This window comes from Zophobas morio, unplaced genomic scaffold, assembly GCF_036711695.1.
Source record: "Zophobas morio isolate AGI-343-1 ecotype UQ-CSIRO unplaced genomic scaffold, CSIRO_AGI_Zmor_V1 ptg000005l, whole genome shotgun sequence".
NCBI lineage: Eukaryota > Metazoa > Arthropoda > Insecta > Coleoptera > Tenebrionidae > Zophobas > Zophobas morio.
This window is the reverse complement of record NW_026972110.1, coordinates 12,260,410-12,280,568: the sequence shown is the minus strand read 5'-3', so window position 1 is coordinate 12,280,568 and position 20,159 is coordinate 12,260,410. Positions and strand designations below refer to the sequence as shown.

Sequence of the window (20,159 nt, the reverse complement as noted above, 5' to 3'; positions counted from 1 at the left end):
CAGGGGAACGGGACATACACGTTACACCCAGAGCCATGGCGGGAATCGAACCCACGACCCAAGGTGTAGCGGGCAAGCATGATGCTAACTAACCCACCTCCGGGTCACACCTAAGCGTAGGTGCTAAAACCGTAAAGATGAAATTGGAATCGTTGGCATCTTTGTAACTGTAGACACGGAGCCTTAGTAGGACTTATTGTTAAATAAACGATAAAAAAATTAAACATTTATTATGCATTTGAAATATTACATTATAACAAAATAGTTATAATCACTAATTTCTTAATATTTAATATAAACTACCTAATATTTTACACCCAAATAAAGCAGAATATGTTTGAAAAGAGGGAACCTCCATTAGCAATTTCTTCCTATTTTCTTTCCTAATTTTCACATACAGTTACATATCTATTAGTTTTTGAAATAACAACGTTAACTTTCTATCACAGGATCTAGTAATTTACATGCACCTAACTGTCGATCACTAATATGTACTCTAAAGATTTAGTTACTATTGTTATCATTTTTCCTATGGACTCTTGCAATAACTAACCCCTCAGAGTTAATACCACAGTATATAAAAAATAAACAGCATATAAAGATAAAAACGTAAAGGCAAAATATAGCCATAATGGCCAATTGATGACGTCATTCCGACGACGGATCACTTGTTGAAAGAGAAACGGTTGGTTCTTTCTCATAGCTTCGTAATTTTGGTTTTTCTTTTTTTACTTCTTCCCTTTTTTCAATAGGAGATAGATCACTTTCGCTCTCCTCAGAAAATGCTTCTTCCAAACGTCTCTTTCCCTTCGTTTCTTGATCAGATCGTTTCAATTTTTGTTTGGACATTTTTCTGTTGTCTACAGATAGCCGCTCTTTGGAACCATGTCGATTCCTCGATTTTTTATACTTAGTTTTGTGTATGCGCGCGCTTGTGTGTGAACTCCCTGTTGAATATCCCGTGTCTTTGCGACAATTTTTCATTTTTCTGTATCAAAAGAAAGACATCGGAAAATTTGTAGCGAGAGTATGTATATAGGTTACCTTTTTTTGTTGGCGCAGTAATCTTCGGATAAATCGTCACTGGAGTCTTCAGACTCTTCTCTTAAATTTCTTCTACTTTTTGAACGACTTTGATTGGAACTATACCTTTCTTTTTCTTTTCTTCTACCACCATACATGTCTGGTTTAGAAATTATGGAAATATTAGTTAATTCAAAATCATCTTTAGTTTTTTTCTTTCGATGTTCACTGTGAACTACGTAGAGCCTATAAAGCTGTAGAAGTATGACTAGAGTATTTTTGCAAGTAAAAAATACATTCATGTAGGATATAATTTTAAAGTGAGTGATGAGTAAAAGTCTGAAAACCAAAAATGGAGCATCTTGTAAAGTAATGTTGAGAGCGATTCCCCACACATCGATTGTGCAGCAGCTGTTAGATCTAAAGTAAGTAATTATAAATAATTATAACATTTTGAAACAATTTTAATAGTAACCGATTGATTATAGATCCCGTCGACGTGAGACGCGATTTTCTAGATTTGGTGGCAGTCAACACGACAGTAAACTGCATCAAACTCCAAGACCTGCAAATGTGCATTAATTTTGACACTACTGATGCATACTGTTACCATATCGCTAGTGTTAGCAAGACTAAAAGTGGTTCGGCTGCAATTTTGTCGTCTTTGAAAGAATCAAAAAACTCTATGATGTCAGCTGCCGTTCCTAAAATCAACATTTTTGCAAAATGTACTAAATGAAAAGAAAAATGTTACCTATATATACTAAAAGTAACTGACTTAATTGATCTCGTGTTAAGTCTCCTTTAGGTAACATCCACCTTCCAATTATAAGAATCAACATTAAAAATTGTTCTATGAGAGTTATCCAAGTTTCGGTGCTCAATGGTATGTCGGGAAGTTTAATTTGCACCTGCAGATTAATCACTTTAATTGCTATTTTTTATTATGTGAAAGTTATACTCCAATTAAGCTGTTTAGTTCTTTTAAGTTTGTCGTTGAAGTTAAGTTAAAAGTTTCTTCTTTTACTTTTAGACGTCGATCGACTTTATCCAGTTCCAGAAGCCATATTGCTGGGACAATACTAGCGAGATAAAGAAAGACAGAGGGACAAAACCTAGAACAAATGTTTGTGATTTTACATTAGTTTAGGAATAAGGGGAAATTTCACCCCATTTTCACAACAGCATAAAAAATGGAGTAGTTTGGTGATCATAAAAATTGTACAATTTTAAAATGGAGAATTGTTTTTAATCGAATTTGCATACTTTGGAACGAAGCAGGGTAAACACTTTGTTTTGTTAACTTTTTATTTAGTTTAGCATAATAAAATGCAAATAGTTATCTTTACTACGTTATAAACGAAAGCTATTTTTGTTTTAGTTTTGGGTACAATCAAAGAATATTATAATAATATTTTTTTTAAATAAGCAAATATTAAGAAACTTCGATTAACAATTTTGGCATGTTTTTTAAATAAATATATGTAGAAATCTTTTTTTTTTGTATTTGTTGATGTAAGGTTATGGAAATGAAAAAAAAATGTTCCTCGTCGAGTGGCATTCGAACGTGCATCCCCTTTCTTCGCTTTTACATTGTGCCACTACAGTACTCCCCCATAATGAAGTCTGTTAACTACATAATCACCCGGGTACTACTAGATAAAATTTGGTTACCGTTTTATCATCTACAAGATGTTCCCAAAATGCACTGATTTAATTAATAAAATACATTGACGCATTCATTAATTTTTTTGAGTCACCCTGTATATGCAAATCCAAAAAATATGAATGGAATGATAAATCACATTGTACATTTTAGACAGGATTTATTCGGCAAACTATTGAGGTGACGTCATCGGATCATTTTTTTGGATGGGAAAGTAAATATATTTTGAATAAAATTTTATCATGCTTATCACAACTGTAAACCATCTGCAAGATTTCAAAGCATTCGGTTTTGTAGATTCCAAATTAAATGTCAAAATGTTGTTTGCTAATTTTGATTTTTTTTCCAAAAATCTGGACGTTTCGGGTAAAATCTCAATTCGGAGTCATGAACTACATGTGTAAGACTATGTTATTTGATACAATTTAAAACCCAATTACTATGTACAATTTTGAAGTGACGTCATCACATTAGTGGTGGGAATGATTAGACAAATTTTGGTGAGCGTTTTACCATCCACATGATATACTTAATATGAATACAAAATTTGACAACAATCGGCCCCAGTACTTTCGCAGATTATCTGTCTAATAAAAATCCGGGACGGTAGACAGACGGACAGACAGACGGAAACGGGAGACCTATTTCTTCGTTCTCTCGTTCTCTAGGAGTCATGATAGGTCGAGAAAATGCAAAATTAGAGAGTCGGCCAACGGACTCGATTACAATACTTCCTTTGCTTACGCTCGGGAAGTAAAAAGCAAAAGATAAAAATAGGTCTAAACATGGAGGCAGTATGAGTAAACCTCAGAATCTCGTAATATCACTTTTTATTATGTTGTTTTTTGCATATTATTTTTTACTTCCCGAGCGTAAGCAAAGGAAGTATTGTAATCGAGTCCGTCGGCCGACTCTCTACTTTTACGTTTTCTCGATCTTTCATGACCCCTAGAAGACGAAGAAATAGGTCTCCCATTTCCGTCTGTCTGTCCGTCTGTCCGTCTGTCCGTCCGTCTGTCCGTCTGTCCGTCTGTTGTCCCGGATTTTTATTAGACAGATAATCTCCGAAAGTACTCGACCGATTGTTGTGAAATTTTGTACTTATATTAAGAATATCATGTAGATGGTAAAACGCTAACCAAAATTTGTCTAATCATCCCCACCACTAAAGCGATGACGTCACTTCAAAATTGTACATAGTAAATGGGTTTTCAATTGTATAAAATAACATAGTCCTACACATGTAGTTTACAACTCTGAATCGACTTTTCACCCGAAACGTCCAGATTTTTGAAAAAAAAATCAAAATTATAAAACAACATTTTGAAATTTAATTTTTAATCTGCTAACCAGAATGCTTTGAAATGTTGCAGATGTTTTAAGGCTATAAAGAGCATCATAAATCTTTAGTCAAAAAATATTTGCTTATCCCCTCCAAAAACTTGATGACGTCAGCTCAAAAGTTTGTGGAATAAATCATATCTAAAATGTACAAAATATGATGAGTCTGTACTTGTGATCTATCACTCCATTCATATTTTTTGGATTTGCATATACAGAGTGACTCAAAAAAATTAATGAATGCGTAAATATATTTTATTGATTTAATCAGGAACTACAAAACCGAATGCTCTGAAATCTTGCAGATATTTTAAGGTCATAAAGACCATAATAAATGTTTAGTCAAAATATATTTGCTTATCCCCTCTAAAAACTTGATGACGTCAGCTCGAAAGTTTGCCGAATAAATCATATCTAAAATGTACAAAATATGATGAGCCTGTACTTGTCATTTATCACTCCATTCATATTTTTTGGATTTGCATATACAGAGTGACTCAAAAAAATTAATGAATGCGTAAATATATTTTATTGATTTAATCAGGAACTACAAAACGGAATGCTCTGACATCTTGCAGATGTTTTAAGGTTATAAAGAGCATAATAAATGTTTAGTCAAAATATATTTGCTTATCCCCTCCAAAAACTTGATGACGTCAGCTCGAAAGTTTGCCGAATAAATCATATCTAAAATGTACAAAATATGATGAGCCTGTACTTGTCATTTATCACTCCATTCATATTTTTTGGATTTGCATATACAGAGTGACTCAAAAAAATTAATGAATGCGTAAATATATTTTATTGATTTAATCAGGAACTACAAAACGGAATGCTCTGACATCTTGCAGATGTTTTAAGGTTATAAAGAGCATAATAAATGTTTAGTCAAAATATATTTGCTTATCCCCTCCAAAAACTTGATGACGTCAGCTCGAAAATTTGCCGAATAAATCATATCTAAAATGCACAAAATATGACCAGTCTGTACTTGTGATCTATCACTCCATTCATATTTTTTGGATTTGCATATACAGGGTGATTCAAGAAAATAAATGAAAGCGTAAATTTATTTTACTGATTTACTCAGGAACTACAAAACCGAATGCTTCGAAATCTTGAAGATATTTTAAAATGATCATAAGCATGGTAAAAAATTTATGACGTCACCCCAAAATTTTGCTGAAAAAATGCCATCTTCAATGTGTAAAGTATGATGAGTCCATACTTGTGATTTATCACTGCATTAAAATTTTTAATATTTGCTTATACAGGGTGTCTGAAAAAAATTAATGACGGAGTGAATTGATTTTGCAAAACTGAATACTTAGAAATCTTGACGTTTTGAAGTTATTGTAAGCGTGGTAACTGTTTAATCAAAATGTATCTCTTTATCAACCCCAAAAAAAATTCATTACGTCTTCTCACAATTTTGCTGAATAAAGTATATGATCTGACTATACTTTTAAAATTTTTAATATTTGCTTATACAGGGTGTCTGAAAAAAATTAATGACGGAGTGAATTGATTTTGCAAAACTGAATACTTAGAAATCTTGACGTTTTGAAGTTATTGTAAGCATGGTAACTGTTTAATCAAAATGTATCTCTTCGTCAACCCCAAAAAAAATTCATTACGTCTTCTCAGAATTTTGCTTAATAAAGTATATGATCTGACTATACTTGTAAAATTTTTGATATTTGCTTATACAGGGTGTCTGAAAAAAATTAATGACGGAGTGAATTGATTTTGCAAAACTGAATACTTAGAAATCTTGACGTTTTGAAGTTATTGTAAGCATGGTAACTGTTTAATCAAAATGTATCTCTTTATCAACCCCAAAAAAAATTCATTACGTCTTCTCACAATTTTACTGAATAAAGTATATGATCTGACTACATTTGTAACTAATCATTGCATTCAAATTTTTTAACTTGCTTATACAGGGTGACTCAAAAAAAGAAATGAATCAGTCACTTTATTTTAGTGAATAAATCAAGAATTGCTAAACTGAATATTTTGAAATCTTGCAGATGGTTAAAATTGATTGTGAGCATGGTAAATTGTTAATGAAAATATATCTGTTTATTCCCCCGAAAAAATTCATGACGTCATCTACAATTTTTGCCAAAAAAGTTTAACTCAAAATGTGCAAAATATGATGAGTTTTAACATAAGCAACTGTGGCCTGTGGTTTAGTGGAGGTGGAGTGTGCAGTGCAATTAGAAGTTCCGGTAACAGATCCCGGCACTTCCAACTTTTTTCGCCCATCAAATCAAGAACAGCACTTCCGATTTTCGCAACAATAATGTTATAATATTTATTTATTTGTTATTGTGTGTTCGTGAATAAGCACCATAAATAGCAAATGTTGAAATTTTTTTTTGTGATCGGAAGAATATCTCTTAATCATTTTATATATTGTCAATACATGATTAACTTCGACTGTTAATGTTTATACATCGAGAGAAGCAGAGAAAAAGTACATATGCATTTGCTTCAGTTACGCCACTGACCGTGTCATTTCTTTATCGCACGTTGAGACATAGTTTATATAAACAAACTCCCAGCCATAGCAAAAAGCGGAAGTTGGAAACGACGAGCGGCGTGGGGGGAATCACTTGTTTGGGTGGCGAGACGAAACAGTTGCGATTGCGAAATGCGAAGCCAATTCGAAAAAAACTGTTGAAGAGTGAGTGTCATTGAGGATATATATCTCCAAATTTTAAAAATTGGACCAAGTTATAATAATTGTTGCCAGGTAAGTGCAGATATTTTGGATTTGCATATACGGGGTGATTCAAGAAAATAAATGAAAGCGTAAATTTATTTTACTGATTTACTCAGGAACTACAAAACCGAATGCTTCGAAATCTTGAAGATATTTTAAAATTATCATAAGCATGGTAAATTTTTGATCAAAACGTATTTGGTCGTCCCCCCTAAAAAATTTATGACGTCACCACAAAATTTTGCTGAATAAATCCTATCTAAAATGTACAAAATATGGTGAGTCTCTTCTTGTAATTTGTCATTCCATTCAAAAAAAAAAAATTAATGAATGCGTAAATTTATTTTATTGATTTAATCAGGAACTACAAAACCGAATGCTTTGAAATCTTGCAGATGTTTTAAGGTTATAAAGAGCATAATAAATTTTTAGTCAAAATAAAAAGTTTGCCGAATAAATCGTATCTAAAATGTACAAAATATGATGAGTCTGTACTTGTGATTTATCATTCCATTCATATTTTTGGATTTGCATATGCAGGGTGACTCAAAAAAATTAATGAAGGCGTGAATTTATTTTATCGATTTAATCAGGAATTACAAAACCGAATGCTTTGAAATCTTGGGAATATTTTAAAGTTATTATAAGCATGGTAAACTTTTGTTCAAAATGTATTTGTTCATCCCTCCTAAAAAAATTGATGACGTCACCCTTAAATTTTACTGAATAAATCCTATCTAAAATGCAAAAAATATGATGAGTTTGTACTTGTGATTTATCATTCCATTCATATTTTTTAGATTTTCTTAAGAGGTGGTTCAAAAAAATTAATGAAGTCAATTTATTTTATTGATTAAATTAAAGGCAACACTTATTATTAGTATTACACCCCAACCAACCCAATTTGGTAGACAAAAAATTTGTTAAAGGAAAAACTCGGTTGAAACATAAGGGTAGCATGCTTACTTACATCGACTTTAACATTACAGACCTGCATTTGTTTTATGCGTTCACTTGGTTCCGCGAATGTGAAATAGACATGTTTATAATCAACCAATTGTGAATTTCACCGTCAAGAATTAAAATAAAACCCAATGTTTTATATAATAAGCGGAAGTCGAAGCAATAAAACCGATGGTCGTTTTGTTTACAGTTTCTCTGTTTGACTCTCAAGTATGCTGTTACGCCTGTCATCTTAAATTAAGAATGTTTATACATACACGATTTTCAGCTGCCTGGGATACGTATACGTGAGTAAATTGTTTCGTTATTTTATTGATTATTACAAATCAATATTCAAAACGACCCAATTCATTTTCCCGAAAATTTGAGAATATAATAATTTTATTCTTAGTATTACACTACATCTATCCCAAACTGATATACGTGTCCTTGCAAAAATGTTGATGACGTCATCGCAATTTTTTTTTAAATTCCCACTACAAAAATGTAATGAGAAAAAACACAATAGGCATGCAGTCGTCAAGTTTCCGACAGCGAGGGAAGTACTGTCTAAACTCTTTAGACCAATTTTTTATTATTTAAAATCATAAAAGTATTGCAAATAAAAGTCCATAACTGACAACTGTTACACTGGAAGCAGATATGTATTTATTTATGCATTTTAAATGAATTATATCTGGTCTTTGAATTCTTCTAATGACATAAATGACATTTTTACTTCCCGAGTGCAAGCGAAGGAGGTATTGTAATCGAGTCCGTTGACCGACTCTCTACTTTTACATTTTCTCCACCTTTCATGACTCTTACAGTACGAACAAATCCGTCTCCTGTTTCCGTCTGTCTGTCTGTCCGTCTATCTGTTCGTCTGTCCGTCTGTCTGTCCTCCCGGATTTTTATTAGTCAAATAATCTCCGAAAGTACTGGGTCGATTGCTGTCAAATTTTGTATTTATATTAGGAATATCATCTAGATGGTAAAACAAAACCAAAATTTGGGGACCCCGGTTTTCTTTTTTTTGAAAATTTAAAACAATCTTGAGGTTCTGGGTTCTGTTTGGAAATAATTTGAAAGTGCTTTGGAGCCTCTAGTGTCTTTTCTTGTAATAATTTAATTAAATTTCGTAGAGGATACGTCATTTGCCTAAATCGGTCTTATTTTAGCAGCTAATAACCCCGCCCACCCGCCCTCTCTTTTCTTAGAAAATATGTCATTTGCCAAAATCAGTCTTATCTTACTAAATACTGATGACTAACTTTTACAAAGAATGGTCAAAATTTGGAAACATTACGAGCTTACTTATATGCACAAAGCAGAAATTTTGAACATCTCTAGTGTTTAGTTGGTTATGGTTCAACAGATTTTTCTTTTGTTGTTTTTGTTGCTCGATTACAATATGTACTTCCTTCGCTTAGGCTCGGGAAGTATTGTAATCGAGTCCGTCGACCGACTCTCTACTTTTGCGTTTTCTCGACCTTTCATGGCACCTACAGTACGAAGAAATAGGTCTTTCGTTTCCGTCTGTCTGTCCGTCCCGGATTTTTATTAGACAGATAATTTCTGAAAGCCGATCGTTGTCAAATTGCGTATCTAGGTAAAATTTTACAAAGAGCACTTCTCGATTTCGTACAAACTGTTTGCACAGAACTCTTCTACAGGACCCCCTGATCACGTTCCGCACCTTCAAATGTTGTGGAAATGCTTACTTTTGCCACAAAAAAATTGTTAAATTTCCCATTTGCACACTCTTCAATGGGGTCGTTTCGAACATAACCTAACTTTTTATAGTCAACAACACGGGTAGGTGTAATATCGGGTTTTTAGTGGAGGCAGGGCGCTTCGCGCCCTGCACCCCATTACAAACATACCCCTAAACGTGGCAGTTCTTGCTCCGTGGATCATTTAGTTTTTGGAATTCGTGCGAGTTCAACTGTGTGTATAGTTGGTTGCCTACATGCGGCGCAACTAATAGTGTGCAAACCATAGGGCGAACACTAAATATTTTTTTCTGACACTAGGAAGCATTTCCACAACTTTTGAAGGTAAGGAACGTAATCAGGGGGTCCTGTAGAAGACTTCTGTGCAAACAGTTTGTGCGAAATCGAGAAGTGCTCTTTGTAAAATTTAACCCGTATCTATACTATAATAGGTAGATGATAAAACGTTAACCAAAACTTGTCTAATCATACCCACCAATAATGTGATGACATCACTTCAAAAGTGTGCATAGTAAATGGGTTCTAAATTGTACATATAAAATAACATCATCCTACACATGTGGTTTATGAAGCCGTGTTGAGCTTTTACCCGAAACGTCCAGATTTTTGGAAAAAAATGAAAATTATAAAACAACATTTCGCAATTTATGTTTTAAAGTTATGATAAGCATGATACAATTTTGAATTATTTAATTTTACAGATTAATATTGCGCATTTGAATATACTGGCATCGTCATAAAAAAAAATCTAAAATCAACTTGTGTAATTTGTTGAAGAAACTAGCCTTGTTCGATTATGCTTTGAAAGAAAGGAAAGTTCTCTCTAAATAACTTTAGATCAATTTTTTATTTACCAGGTCATGTTTTAGCTTGATTAGTTTCTTCCTAATAAAATTGGTAACAGGTGGGGACAGGTAGCTTAGTTATTAAAATTTAATAATATCAAAGCTGTTATAATTAATATGCTTAAATTATTTTACTGATATAAAAAATCATATTTATTATGAAATGAAATTTGTAAGGCATGGACGTACAATTTAATAGTTAGATTAGCGTGTAAGCAATAAGGTGTTAAGCTAAAACAAAAATATTTAATTAAATTTGACTTCCAGACGTTAACTTTGAATGTTTAAAAACAGAAGTTTAGGTGTACATATATGAAAATTGTAAAAACATCAATAACTTTGTGATGTACCTACAACTATATCGATTCACGAATAACCATCCTTGACTAAGAAAAATAATGTATTTGTTAAAAAACTGTACTATACAAGTTTATACGTAAATTACCATTTCAATTTTAAAGCAAAATCTCATTTTATCCCACAATCCCCTACATTTTTAAAGCTAATAAATTATTGCTATAGTAAGCAGTAAGCTAACAAGTCAGATTTATGAAAGTAACATTTTTGGACTTGATAAAAAAGTTAAGGTAAAACTGCAACTGACAGATTTTTTTTAAGTTTCTTAAAATTGTCAACACTCATTTTTCAGCTTTACCACAAAAAGTTGTCATTATTGCTGAAGTGTTATTATTAACGAGCGATTCCGTTTCAGCTAATTGTGAAAAAGATGTGGGATATTCCCTGTATTGATATTTCTGTCAAACTGTCATAAAATGAGGTCACCCTTACCGAATAAAGATTATCATCGTAACAAAAGGTACATTTGTAAATTGCGCGGAAATGAAAAGTCAAATCATCCAGCTCTCCACTTAGCTTTTATCTGCGTCATAACACCTCATTATTTGTCTCATCATTTATCAAGTATTATGGGCAGAAGTTGTATTTTTTATAAACTTACATACTTTTACATTCTACTGTTATTTTAAAATACCAACAATTTGCTTTTATTATTATTAGTATTATTATTTTTATTGCATTTTAGTGTATCAGAAAATGTTAACAATAAGGGGAAAATAGTTGCTCTATTCACGTTTTTTTTTTTAAAGAATGCTTAAAGAGATTATTTAAAATTGGAAAATAACTGCAATATTTTCTTCCTCGAAAAAAAAAAGTGTTTAATTTTTATATAAAATACTAGTCACATACCACTTCCACTCTTGATTTTCTTTAATGGTGAGCGTGAATATCCCTTCAAAAAACAGCAACAAAATAGGCGAACTCAAGTACCAATAAAACGAATTTTTCTTAAAAATCGTCACTTGCCAAATTGCAACGAACCCATGAGCAGCAAAAACCAATCTCGTAAAAATTGCCTTAATCGTCGCGATAAATTTCGCCATAATTTAAATTTCGTCCATCTCTTACAAAAACAAACAACATTTCAAACTTCTGTCATACATTTTACGCATGCACCTGAAAAGCCGATGTGGATCAACCCCTAATTATTTAAATATGCCGCAAAATTTCCTTGCGACATCTACCAATGAAAAATGGCAATCTCTGACAATTAGGTGAACATAACCTCGAATCGGTGACGTTTTGTTAAGTGAATTGTAAATAATGAGGGAATTCAGTTGTATTTTAATTGTTCTTAACTATCATGTGATTTATTGTAAACATACTTGAATTGTTTATCTATTATTGAGCGTAAATAAGTGTCTAATCTGCGCTGTGTCATTGACCAAGACTAATGTCTTAATGCGGCACACTGATGTGATTGACTATTTTAGAGATGGATACGAATACTTTAGGATGGATTGGTTTAATCATCATTTTGTTTTTGACGTCGTTCGGATTATTTTCGTTTCTTACTGTAGTTTTAGGATTTCTTGCTTTTATGCTGGGGTATACAATGTTGCTAATTGGGTGATTTTGTTGTTGAGCGTTGTGTTGTAGATTGTTTACGTTGTTGTATCTGAAGCAGGGGGACATTGATAAGTTTTATAATCAATGTGCGGGAAACCCCCTCACAGCCGATATACTTCCAGAGGGCGGCCTGCCACAGGTAACCTATTTTTGGTTTAAATTGTCATTTATGCTTTTGTTTATTATGAAAACAGGTGGTCAAGCAGCTCACAAGTCCACAAAAAGTACAAAAAGCTGATAACAGAGTAACAGGAAGTGAGTTAATAGACAGCTCCTTGCAAGAAATATTAGGATACATTATTCGAGATTACATTTCACCATGGTATAATCTCATTTCTAAAGATTCAGAATTTACGAATACTACTGTGCGAAAAAGTGCACAAACTTTTGCAATAAACATATCAAACAGGTAGTACTGGATGCACAACTAATTTTTTTTGTTACATTATGTTTGCAGGGTGAAAGAAATAGATTGGATCCCTTATCTTACTACGAGATTAGTTGATGATGCAGCTTCTCATTTGCGTTTGTTCAAACAAGCTCGCGCGAGAATGAAATTTTTAGATAAATCTAAAACACAAAAGCATTCGCCAGTCAAGGAGCCGAAAACTTCACCAAAGAAAACGTCTCATAAAAGAAATAAAAGTGAAACAGATATTACGTGGTACCATGGGAAGCCCAGTGATATAAAAAAGGGTTTGTGTACTTTCTTTGTTTTTGAGAAAGAAAATAATGATTTTAATTGTAGAAGCGGAAGTTAGTGTGGGTAATTCAAAGTTCTACTTAACTGAATCCAAAAAAAGTATTACACTTGAAGATCATTTTTTTGATTTGGAATGCCAAATGGAAAGTAATTTAGTATGTAGAGATATTGTCAGTATGGATGTGGCCAAAGAAAAAGGTTGTTTATTTGTTGATAATAATTTTTACATTAATGTTTTTTTTTATTCAGAATTCCTCTGTGAGATTGTTGAAATATTGTTGTATATTCTGCTGCCTGATGAAGATTTCCAGTGTAAACCTTTGCGGTATGTTTTGAGAGAGCTTTTTGCCAATTGTGTTGTTCAACCTCTTTTTACTATGTTGTCTGATCCTGACTACATTAATCAGGCAATCATCTGGCTGGTTAGTTTAATTTTTGTTCATTGTTTTAAACTTACTAAATTAATTGTAGTGCTTACGTGATGGTTCTTTACCCAGTGAAATTTTTTTAACTACTCTGAGACTAACTGATAACTGTGATGAACTAAAAAGTACCAAAGAATTAGTATTGAAGGAAATACAACAATTGGTAATATTTTTTGTTCAGTCATGTTACACCTTGTAATTTTTGTATACTATAGAGGTCACGTGATTCAGGAGGAGAAAGTGATCTTGCAATAAAACAACAACTAAGTAGTTTGTTTTATGTGTTGAAATTAATAGAGACTCGAATGACAAAAATGGAGGACACAGAAAACTTAGGTACTAGTATTTTCCAAGCGCTAAATAACCACATTCACTTAATTTTTTGTAGATACCCAAAACACTTTTGATTACATTCAACTAGAAAATATTAAAAAAATCGACTTAAAGTTGAATCAGATTTTAAAGAACAACGTCGCCCTGTCGTATTTCATTGATTACGTTTCTAGCCACAGGAAGCAGTTAGATTTATTTTTTTATCTGAACATTGAAGGTAAAGAAAGCCAATTATTTGCAGCTGTGATGGACTTAAATTTAATTTAAATTTTATAGGATGGAAAGTTTCCGTGGAACAACAGTTATCAGATCTCCATATAAATAAACTAAAAGGAACAAATGAAAACCCTGCACCTACATATGAAGCAATACGTTCAACCGCTCAGAGTATCTACAACCAATACTTGGGCGAAAAATCAGATCAACGTGTTTACGTTAAGCCTGCTCTTTCCCAGAGTCTCCACTTCAAGATTCGAAATTTGAACGAAATTCCGAGCGAATTGTGGTTCGACGAAGTGCAGCAAGCAATATATGATAAAATGGAAAACGACGAAGAATATCTTCCCGCTTTCAAAAAAAGCAAAGCTTATGTTAAGCTGTTGCAAGAGTTGGATTTAGTACAACAAAACGTAACTGAAGAAGATGCAATTAGCTTGAATAGTAACGAATCTATTGAAATGAATACAGAACAGTCGAAATCTTCATCTGAACAAACAACGCCACAACAGAATAATTTATTTTTGGTGGCGGATAGCAGTGCGAAAAATGTGAAACATGCAAGGTCTTTCAGCGACGTTACAATGTTTGTAAGTAAAAATCATGAAGAGTTGAAAACACAGAATACTAGTCAAGGCGATAGAGACGATTTCGTTAAGTATGAAACGGATGAAATACTAACAGTAGAGGACCCAAAAGTGGTAGAAAAAAGTCTCAAAACGGGGGAATTTATTTTAAATGTGAACATTATTGAAACAGGTAGGAAATAATGACACCTTAAGTTGCTTTTGTATCTTAAAAAAAAAATGAAACATACAGTTTTGAAATCCTTATATTCGTTATAAGAAAAATAGGTCCGCTATTTTTTAGAATAAAATATTACAACTATTTAGTTGATTAATTGCTAATTGTTGTGGACTCGTTGTATACCGAGTGTCTGGAAAATGGCGGATTAACTCTCCGCTACGGTCTTAACAATCAACTGGTGAGTCTGCGAAAAATAGTTAAAAAAATCCTTCTCACATTTTGGTGGAGTTATAATGATTTTAAAATTGGTTATTTTGCTACATTTAACAACTAAATAACACATTCGTTATCACAACAACTAGTAATAAAACTTTTTGTTAAGATTTGTCTCGCCCATGACCATGTTTAATTACCATTTCAGTTAGCATGTACAAAGATATGGTTGTGTTGTTTTTGTAATAATGTTTGCCTGATATAAAACGAAGGTACATATCAGCAAAAATCGAGTAAGCAGTTAAAAATACTACGTTTAAAATCTTCGCAGTTAATTTTAGGTTCCCAGGTGTTTTATTTTCAAATAAATTTAAAGGAATCTGGTGTTTTGTTGCTGGATGAACTTAAAAAAATCTTTTGAGCTTTTAGTGTTTTACTTTTTATGAAATTTGAAAAAGTCTTAGTGCTGCAGTATTTGGGTACTCATGGTGTATTATTTTGGGAGCCCAGGGAGATTTTTTTTGTAAATTATATGTATAAAACAATTTTGGGGAATTTTAATGTTTTATTTTTGGAAAATTCTGACATCAACAATCTTGAGGTTCTCGGAATTCCTGTTCGGAAAGAATTTGAAGGTGCTGTGGAGCATCTAGTATCTTTTCTTATAATAATTTAATTAAATTTCTTAGACAATTCATCATTTGCTAAAATTGGTCTTATTTTAACAGGTACTAGCCCCGCCCACTCGCCTTCTCTTTTCTTAGAGGTTATGTCACTTGCCAAAATCAGTCTTAACAAGTTCTAGCCTCATCCACCCGCCCTCTCTTTTTTTAGAGGATATCTCATTAAAAAAAATCAGTCTTATCTTAGCAGGCACGAGCCCCGCCCACCCACCCTCTCTTTTCTTAGAGGATATCTCATTTGCCAAATTCAGTCTTATCTTATCAGGTACTAGCCCCGCCCACCCGCCCTCTCTTCTCTTAGAGGTTATTTCATTTGCCAAAATCAGTCTTATCTTGGCAGCTACTAGCCCCGCCCACCCACCCTCGGTTTTCTAAAAGGGTATGTCATTTGCCAAAATCAATTTTATCGTACCAAGTACTGATGACTAACTTTTACAAAAAATGGTCAAAATTTGGAAACATTACGAGCTTACTTATATGCGCAAAGCAGGAATTTTTAACATCTCTAGTGTTTAGTTGGTTGTGCTTTAACGAATTTTTATTTTGTTGTTTTTGTTTTTACTTCCCGAGCGTAAGCGACCGACTCTCTACTTTAAGTTTTCTCGACCTTTCATGACCCCTACAGTACGAAGAAATAGGTCTCTCGTTTCCGTCTGTCTGTCTGTCTGTCTGCCGTCCCGGATTTTTATTGGACAGATAATCTCTGGGCCGATTGTTGTCAACAATAACAAGGTGACGTCACTTCAAGATTGTACATAGTAAATGGGTTTTAAATTGTTTGAAATAACGTTGTCCTATACATGTAGTTTATGATTCCGTATTGAGTTTTTTTTTCGAAACGTCCAGATTTTTGGAGAAAAGATTAAAATTATCAAACAACATTTTGCAATTTAATCTTGAATCTACAAAACCGAATGCTTTGAAATCTTGCAGATGTTTTCAAATTATCATAAGCATGGTAAATTTTGTATCAAAATGTATTTGCTCATCCCCTCTAAAAAATTGATGACGTCACCTCAAAATTTTGCTGAATAAATCCTGTCTTAAATGTGCAGAGTATGATGTAATTTACCACTGCGTTAATATTTTTTAGATTTGCTTATACAGGGTGTCTTAAAAAAATTAATGACTGTGTCAATTTATTTTATTGATTAAATCAAGAAATGTAAAACTGAATACTTTGAAATCTTGCAGACGTTTTGAAGTTATTGTAAACATGGTATCTGTATCTGTTTATCAACCCCAAAAAATTGATTACGTCATCTAAAAATTATTATTTTTGATTTGCTTATCCAGAGTGACCGAAAAAAATTAATGAATCAGTCAATTTATTACTGATTAAATTAAGAAAGAGCCACCCCATTTTCTAAAAAATGTGAGAATCTGCTCGTCATTATAACAATAAAATAATGACAAGGTAAGAATTATAATAATAACATTCGGAATATTTTCACCTGTTTTGAGGCGATAAACTCATTAAAATCAAACAAATGTCTACGTGACATTCTTCCGATGCATAAACATCAACATTTTAAACAATTTTTAATTTGGTTATTAGAAAATTACGATTTCGTTTTCGACTAATCGTTTGTTGACACATATGATCACGAGATTGTGCAAAATGCAAAACTGGCCACTTCCGGGCGTTCCACTAATTTATGACTTGCAGCCAGGCAGCCACCTGCACAAAGAGCTGCCACCTGAGTTGTGTTTGCAGTATTGTTTCTTATTTTATCTTGCTTTTTTTATCGTTCAGTAAAGTATACCGCACACTTTTGAAATTTGCATTCATATTTTTTCGATTTGCTTATACAGGGTGATGAAAAAAAAACTCAATTTATTTTATTGATTAAATCAAGAACTGCAAAACCGAATACCTTAAAATCTTGCAGACGTTTTGAAGTTATTGCAGCCATAGTAAATTTTTAATCAAAATATATCTCTTTATGCCAAAAAATTGATGACGTCATGTCAAAATTTTGCCGAAAAAACTGTCCAGATTGTGCAAACTACGATGAGTCTTGAGTCTATTCTTATGATTTATCATTGCATTAACAATTTTACATTTGCATGAATAGATTAATTTATTTTATTGATTAAATCAGAACGCCTCACTCCATTTTTCCCAAAATTGGGGGGGGGGGGGGCATAATACGTTATTATTTGTATTACTGCACCAACCTAAGTTGAAATACGTGTTCTTGCAAAAATGATGATTTTACGATATCAGAAAATTTTGTAAAATAAAAACTTGTTTGAAACATACGCGTACATTCTTTACATTTACTTTAGCATTACATATTTACATATGTTTATTTCAACTTATAGGGGTTCTTTTTACTTTTACAAAAGAATTTTTGTGTTATTTTTTTAGGACTTTCGAAACCCCCGTACATAACGTACCGAAGAGTAAATGCGCCATTTTCCAGACACGCGGTATAGAGATGCGTAAAATTTTGATAATTCAAAAGTGAAATTTTACACCACATTTTTAAGTTTTAACATGGTTTTAACCAAACTTAAAATATTGCATTCGGTCGTATGAATAAACATTCATCGGATCTTTTTCCTTGCATCATGCAGTTCTAAATATGATGTTGCAAGATGGGTAGCCCTTTAAAAAAAAATGAGTTGGTTGTGGTAGTTTAAAAATAACATGCTGATTTTATTTTGATAGTTTCAAAGTTGTATGTTTAAGAAGTTATGTGTCGAAGAGTAGAAACATTTATTATGTAAACTAGGTATTGTAAGCGAGAAAGGCAAGATGTTTGGAATTTACGCCATCAGAGTAAGTCGAGAATATGAAACAGGGTTCTTAGAAGAGTGGCACATCTATAGACGCTACAGTGACTTTTACGACCTTTACAGCAAAGTTAAAGATAAAGTAAGTCTCCAAAGTTAAATTTTGTGAATGTGCATTATTCAAGTAGTTTCCGGACCTGTCGAAATTATCATTCCCGGGTAAAAAAACATTCCATAATATGGACAGAGCTGTATTGGAGCGACGCATGAAAATGTTAGGAGCTTACATGCACGAATTGTGTAATCCCAACATTGTCAGAACTCACCATGGATTGCAGGATTTGTTAATGACGTTTCTGGAGCAAGGTGATTATGATAAAGCCACTGGAGGACCTATTTCAAGCACTGTAATATTTTAATCTAATTGAAAGATATTTATTAACTGGGTAATTTTAAGATTAACACTTTGGTGAATCCTCTCAAATCAGGCATGAAAACAATTAAAAACATGCCAGAACAATTGTTCAACACTGTAGATGAGGTTATGGGTGGTATAACGAAAGTTTTTCATGCGAAACCAGGTCGTCTACCGGAAGCTAGTAAAGTAGGAGCTTCAATAGAAGAGGCAGGTGAATTGTACATGAAGTAATAAATTCTAAACTATGTTTACAGACTGATGATAACATTCCACTAAGAATAATGTTACTACTAATGGATGAAGTATTTGATTTGAAATCTCGTAACCAGTGGTTAAGAAGAAGAATAGTCACTTTGTTGAGACAAATTGTGAGAACTATGTTTGGTGATATTGTTAACCGTCGAATATTGGAATACGTTTCATTAATAACAAGTCCAAAAAATGTAGCGCACTATTTATATGTCTTTAAGTAAGAAATTATCCACTTTATACGTTTTTATTGAGTAATGGTGATACTTTTAGGCAATCTTTCTGGCCAAATGGTATGAAGTATGAGAAAAAACCAGACCGCGATGACGACGTACGGAATCGTACAAGAGTGGCTGCTAAAGTCGCACTATTGTCGTGTTTATCAGGTAATTGTTTTTCTATTAAGGTGCGTCCCAGTTAATGATTTTTTTTTTTTTTAGATGAACTGAAACACATTATAGGCTCTGAAACTACGAGGAGAGGTTTATTGACAATTTTTGAACTCTTTCAAAGACCAATTTTAAATCGTAGATTACTCTATGTATTATTAGAAGGGGTTTTGTGTACTTTGTTCCCAGAGAAGGATATGTTTAAACTATTTCAAAAACTACACTCGAAGTCGAAAAGAATTCAAGATAAACACAATTCTCAGAACATGAGGTGATGAATTATTTATTTCGGAAATTATTAGGTGCCATTGCATTCTCCTTTTAATTTTAATTATATTGTATATGTTGCGAATTATTTATTCAGAGATTATGTTTATTTTTATAGCTAATTTGTACTCTTCTGGTGTGCTTAATTTGTTGTATATTTGTTAGAATAAAATATGAAAATTTTAATTTATTTGAATTTTTGACTATTAAATGTTACATGGGGGGGACTACGTAAATGACGAATGTAATCTGTGATGAACGGAAAAAAGAACAGGAATAGAATAGAATCGAAATTTTGTTCGCAGGGGAGACTACAAAGTTACTTATGCCATTAAAAAAAAATCATTCATCAGATCTAATCACTGATTTGTATACTGTACAATAGTTGTACATTATGGTATGGGCTCTCATTTTTGTAAATCCAATCAATAATACAATAGAAAGTGATTTTTATAGTTATATTTTCAACCTATTCTACTAATATAATTTCAATCTCTTGTCTGGTTCGCTTAATTTCAGGTTCTGTCTTTATCCGTTCTACAACATATAGGTTCTAAATTACAT

At 32.6% G+C, this 20,159-nt stretch overlaps 2 protein-coding genes across 2 annotated transcripts; one reads left to right on the top strand and one right to left on the bottom strand.

Annotated features, from left to right (window-relative positions):
- Nucleotides 1-305: 305 nt before the first annotated feature.
- LOC135119588 (transmembrane protein 26) lies at nucleotides 306-11,700 on the bottom strand. The gene is made up of 7 exons (XM_064043992.1): nucleotides 11,491-11,700; nucleotides 1,985-2,138; nucleotides 1,778-1,934; nucleotides 1,634-1,727; nucleotides 1,499-1,588; nucleotides 1,045-1,443; nucleotides 306-988 (listed from the first exon to the last, which is right to left on the bottom strand). Exons 1-7 carry the CDS (start codon nucleotides 11,682-11,684, stop codon nucleotides 649-651), a joined length of 1,428 nt encoding a protein of 475 aa, XP_063900062.1. The 5' UTR covers nucleotides 11,685-11,700; the 3' UTR covers nucleotides 306-648.
- A 151-nt stretch (nucleotides 11,701-11,851) lies between these two features.
- On the top strand, nucleotides 11,852-19,785 carry LOC135122758 (sorting nexin-13-like). The gene is made up of 16 exons (XM_064047165.1): nucleotides 11,852-12,189; nucleotides 12,241-12,349; nucleotides 12,405-12,619; nucleotides 12,668-12,906; nucleotides 12,959-13,111; nucleotides 13,163-13,335; nucleotides 13,385-13,501; nucleotides 13,554-13,674; nucleotides 13,727-13,888; nucleotides 13,948-14,646; nucleotides 18,272-18,414; nucleotides 18,461-18,679; nucleotides 18,730-18,897; nucleotides 18,945-19,159; nucleotides 19,213-19,325; nucleotides 19,380-19,785. Exons 1-16 carry the CDS (start codon nucleotides 12,077-12,079, stop codon nucleotides 19,601-19,603), a joined length of 3,183 nt encoding a protein of 1,060 aa, XP_063903235.1. The 5' UTR covers nucleotides 11,852-12,076; the 3' UTR covers nucleotides 19,604-19,785.
- The last annotated feature ends 374 nt before the right edge of the window (nucleotides 19,786-20,159 follow it).

What these genes read in the sequence shown, in the direction of transcription:
- LOC135119588 (XM_064043992.1), bottom strand. Translation starts at nt 11,684, where the DNA reads ATGGCGAAATTTATCGCGACGATTAAGGCAATTTTTACGAGATTGGTT. An exon ending in AACTAAACAGCTTAATTGGA is followed by an intron (nt 1,935 to 1,984) that starts GTATAACTTTCA and finishes ATTAATCTGCAG; the next exon opens with GTGCAAATTAAACTTCCCGA. An exon ending in TACTGCGCCAACAAAAAAAG is followed by an intron (nt 989 to 1,044) that starts GTAACCTATATA and finishes CTTTTGATACAG; the next exon opens with AAAAATGAAAAATTGTCGCA.
- LOC135122758 (XM_064047165.1), top strand. Translation starts at nt 12,077, where the DNA reads ATGGATACGAATACTTTAGGATGGATTGGTTTAATCATCATTTTGTTT. An exon ending in GGAGGACACAGAAAACTTAG is followed by an intron (nt 13,675 to 13,726) that starts GTACTAGTATTT and finishes AATTTTTTGTAG; the next exon opens with ATACCCAAAACACTTTTGAT. An exon ending in ACAGCAAAGTTAAAGATAAA is followed by an intron (nt 18,415 to 18,460) that starts GTAAGTCTCCAA and finishes TTATTCAAGTAG; the next exon opens with TTTCCGGACCTGTCGAAATT.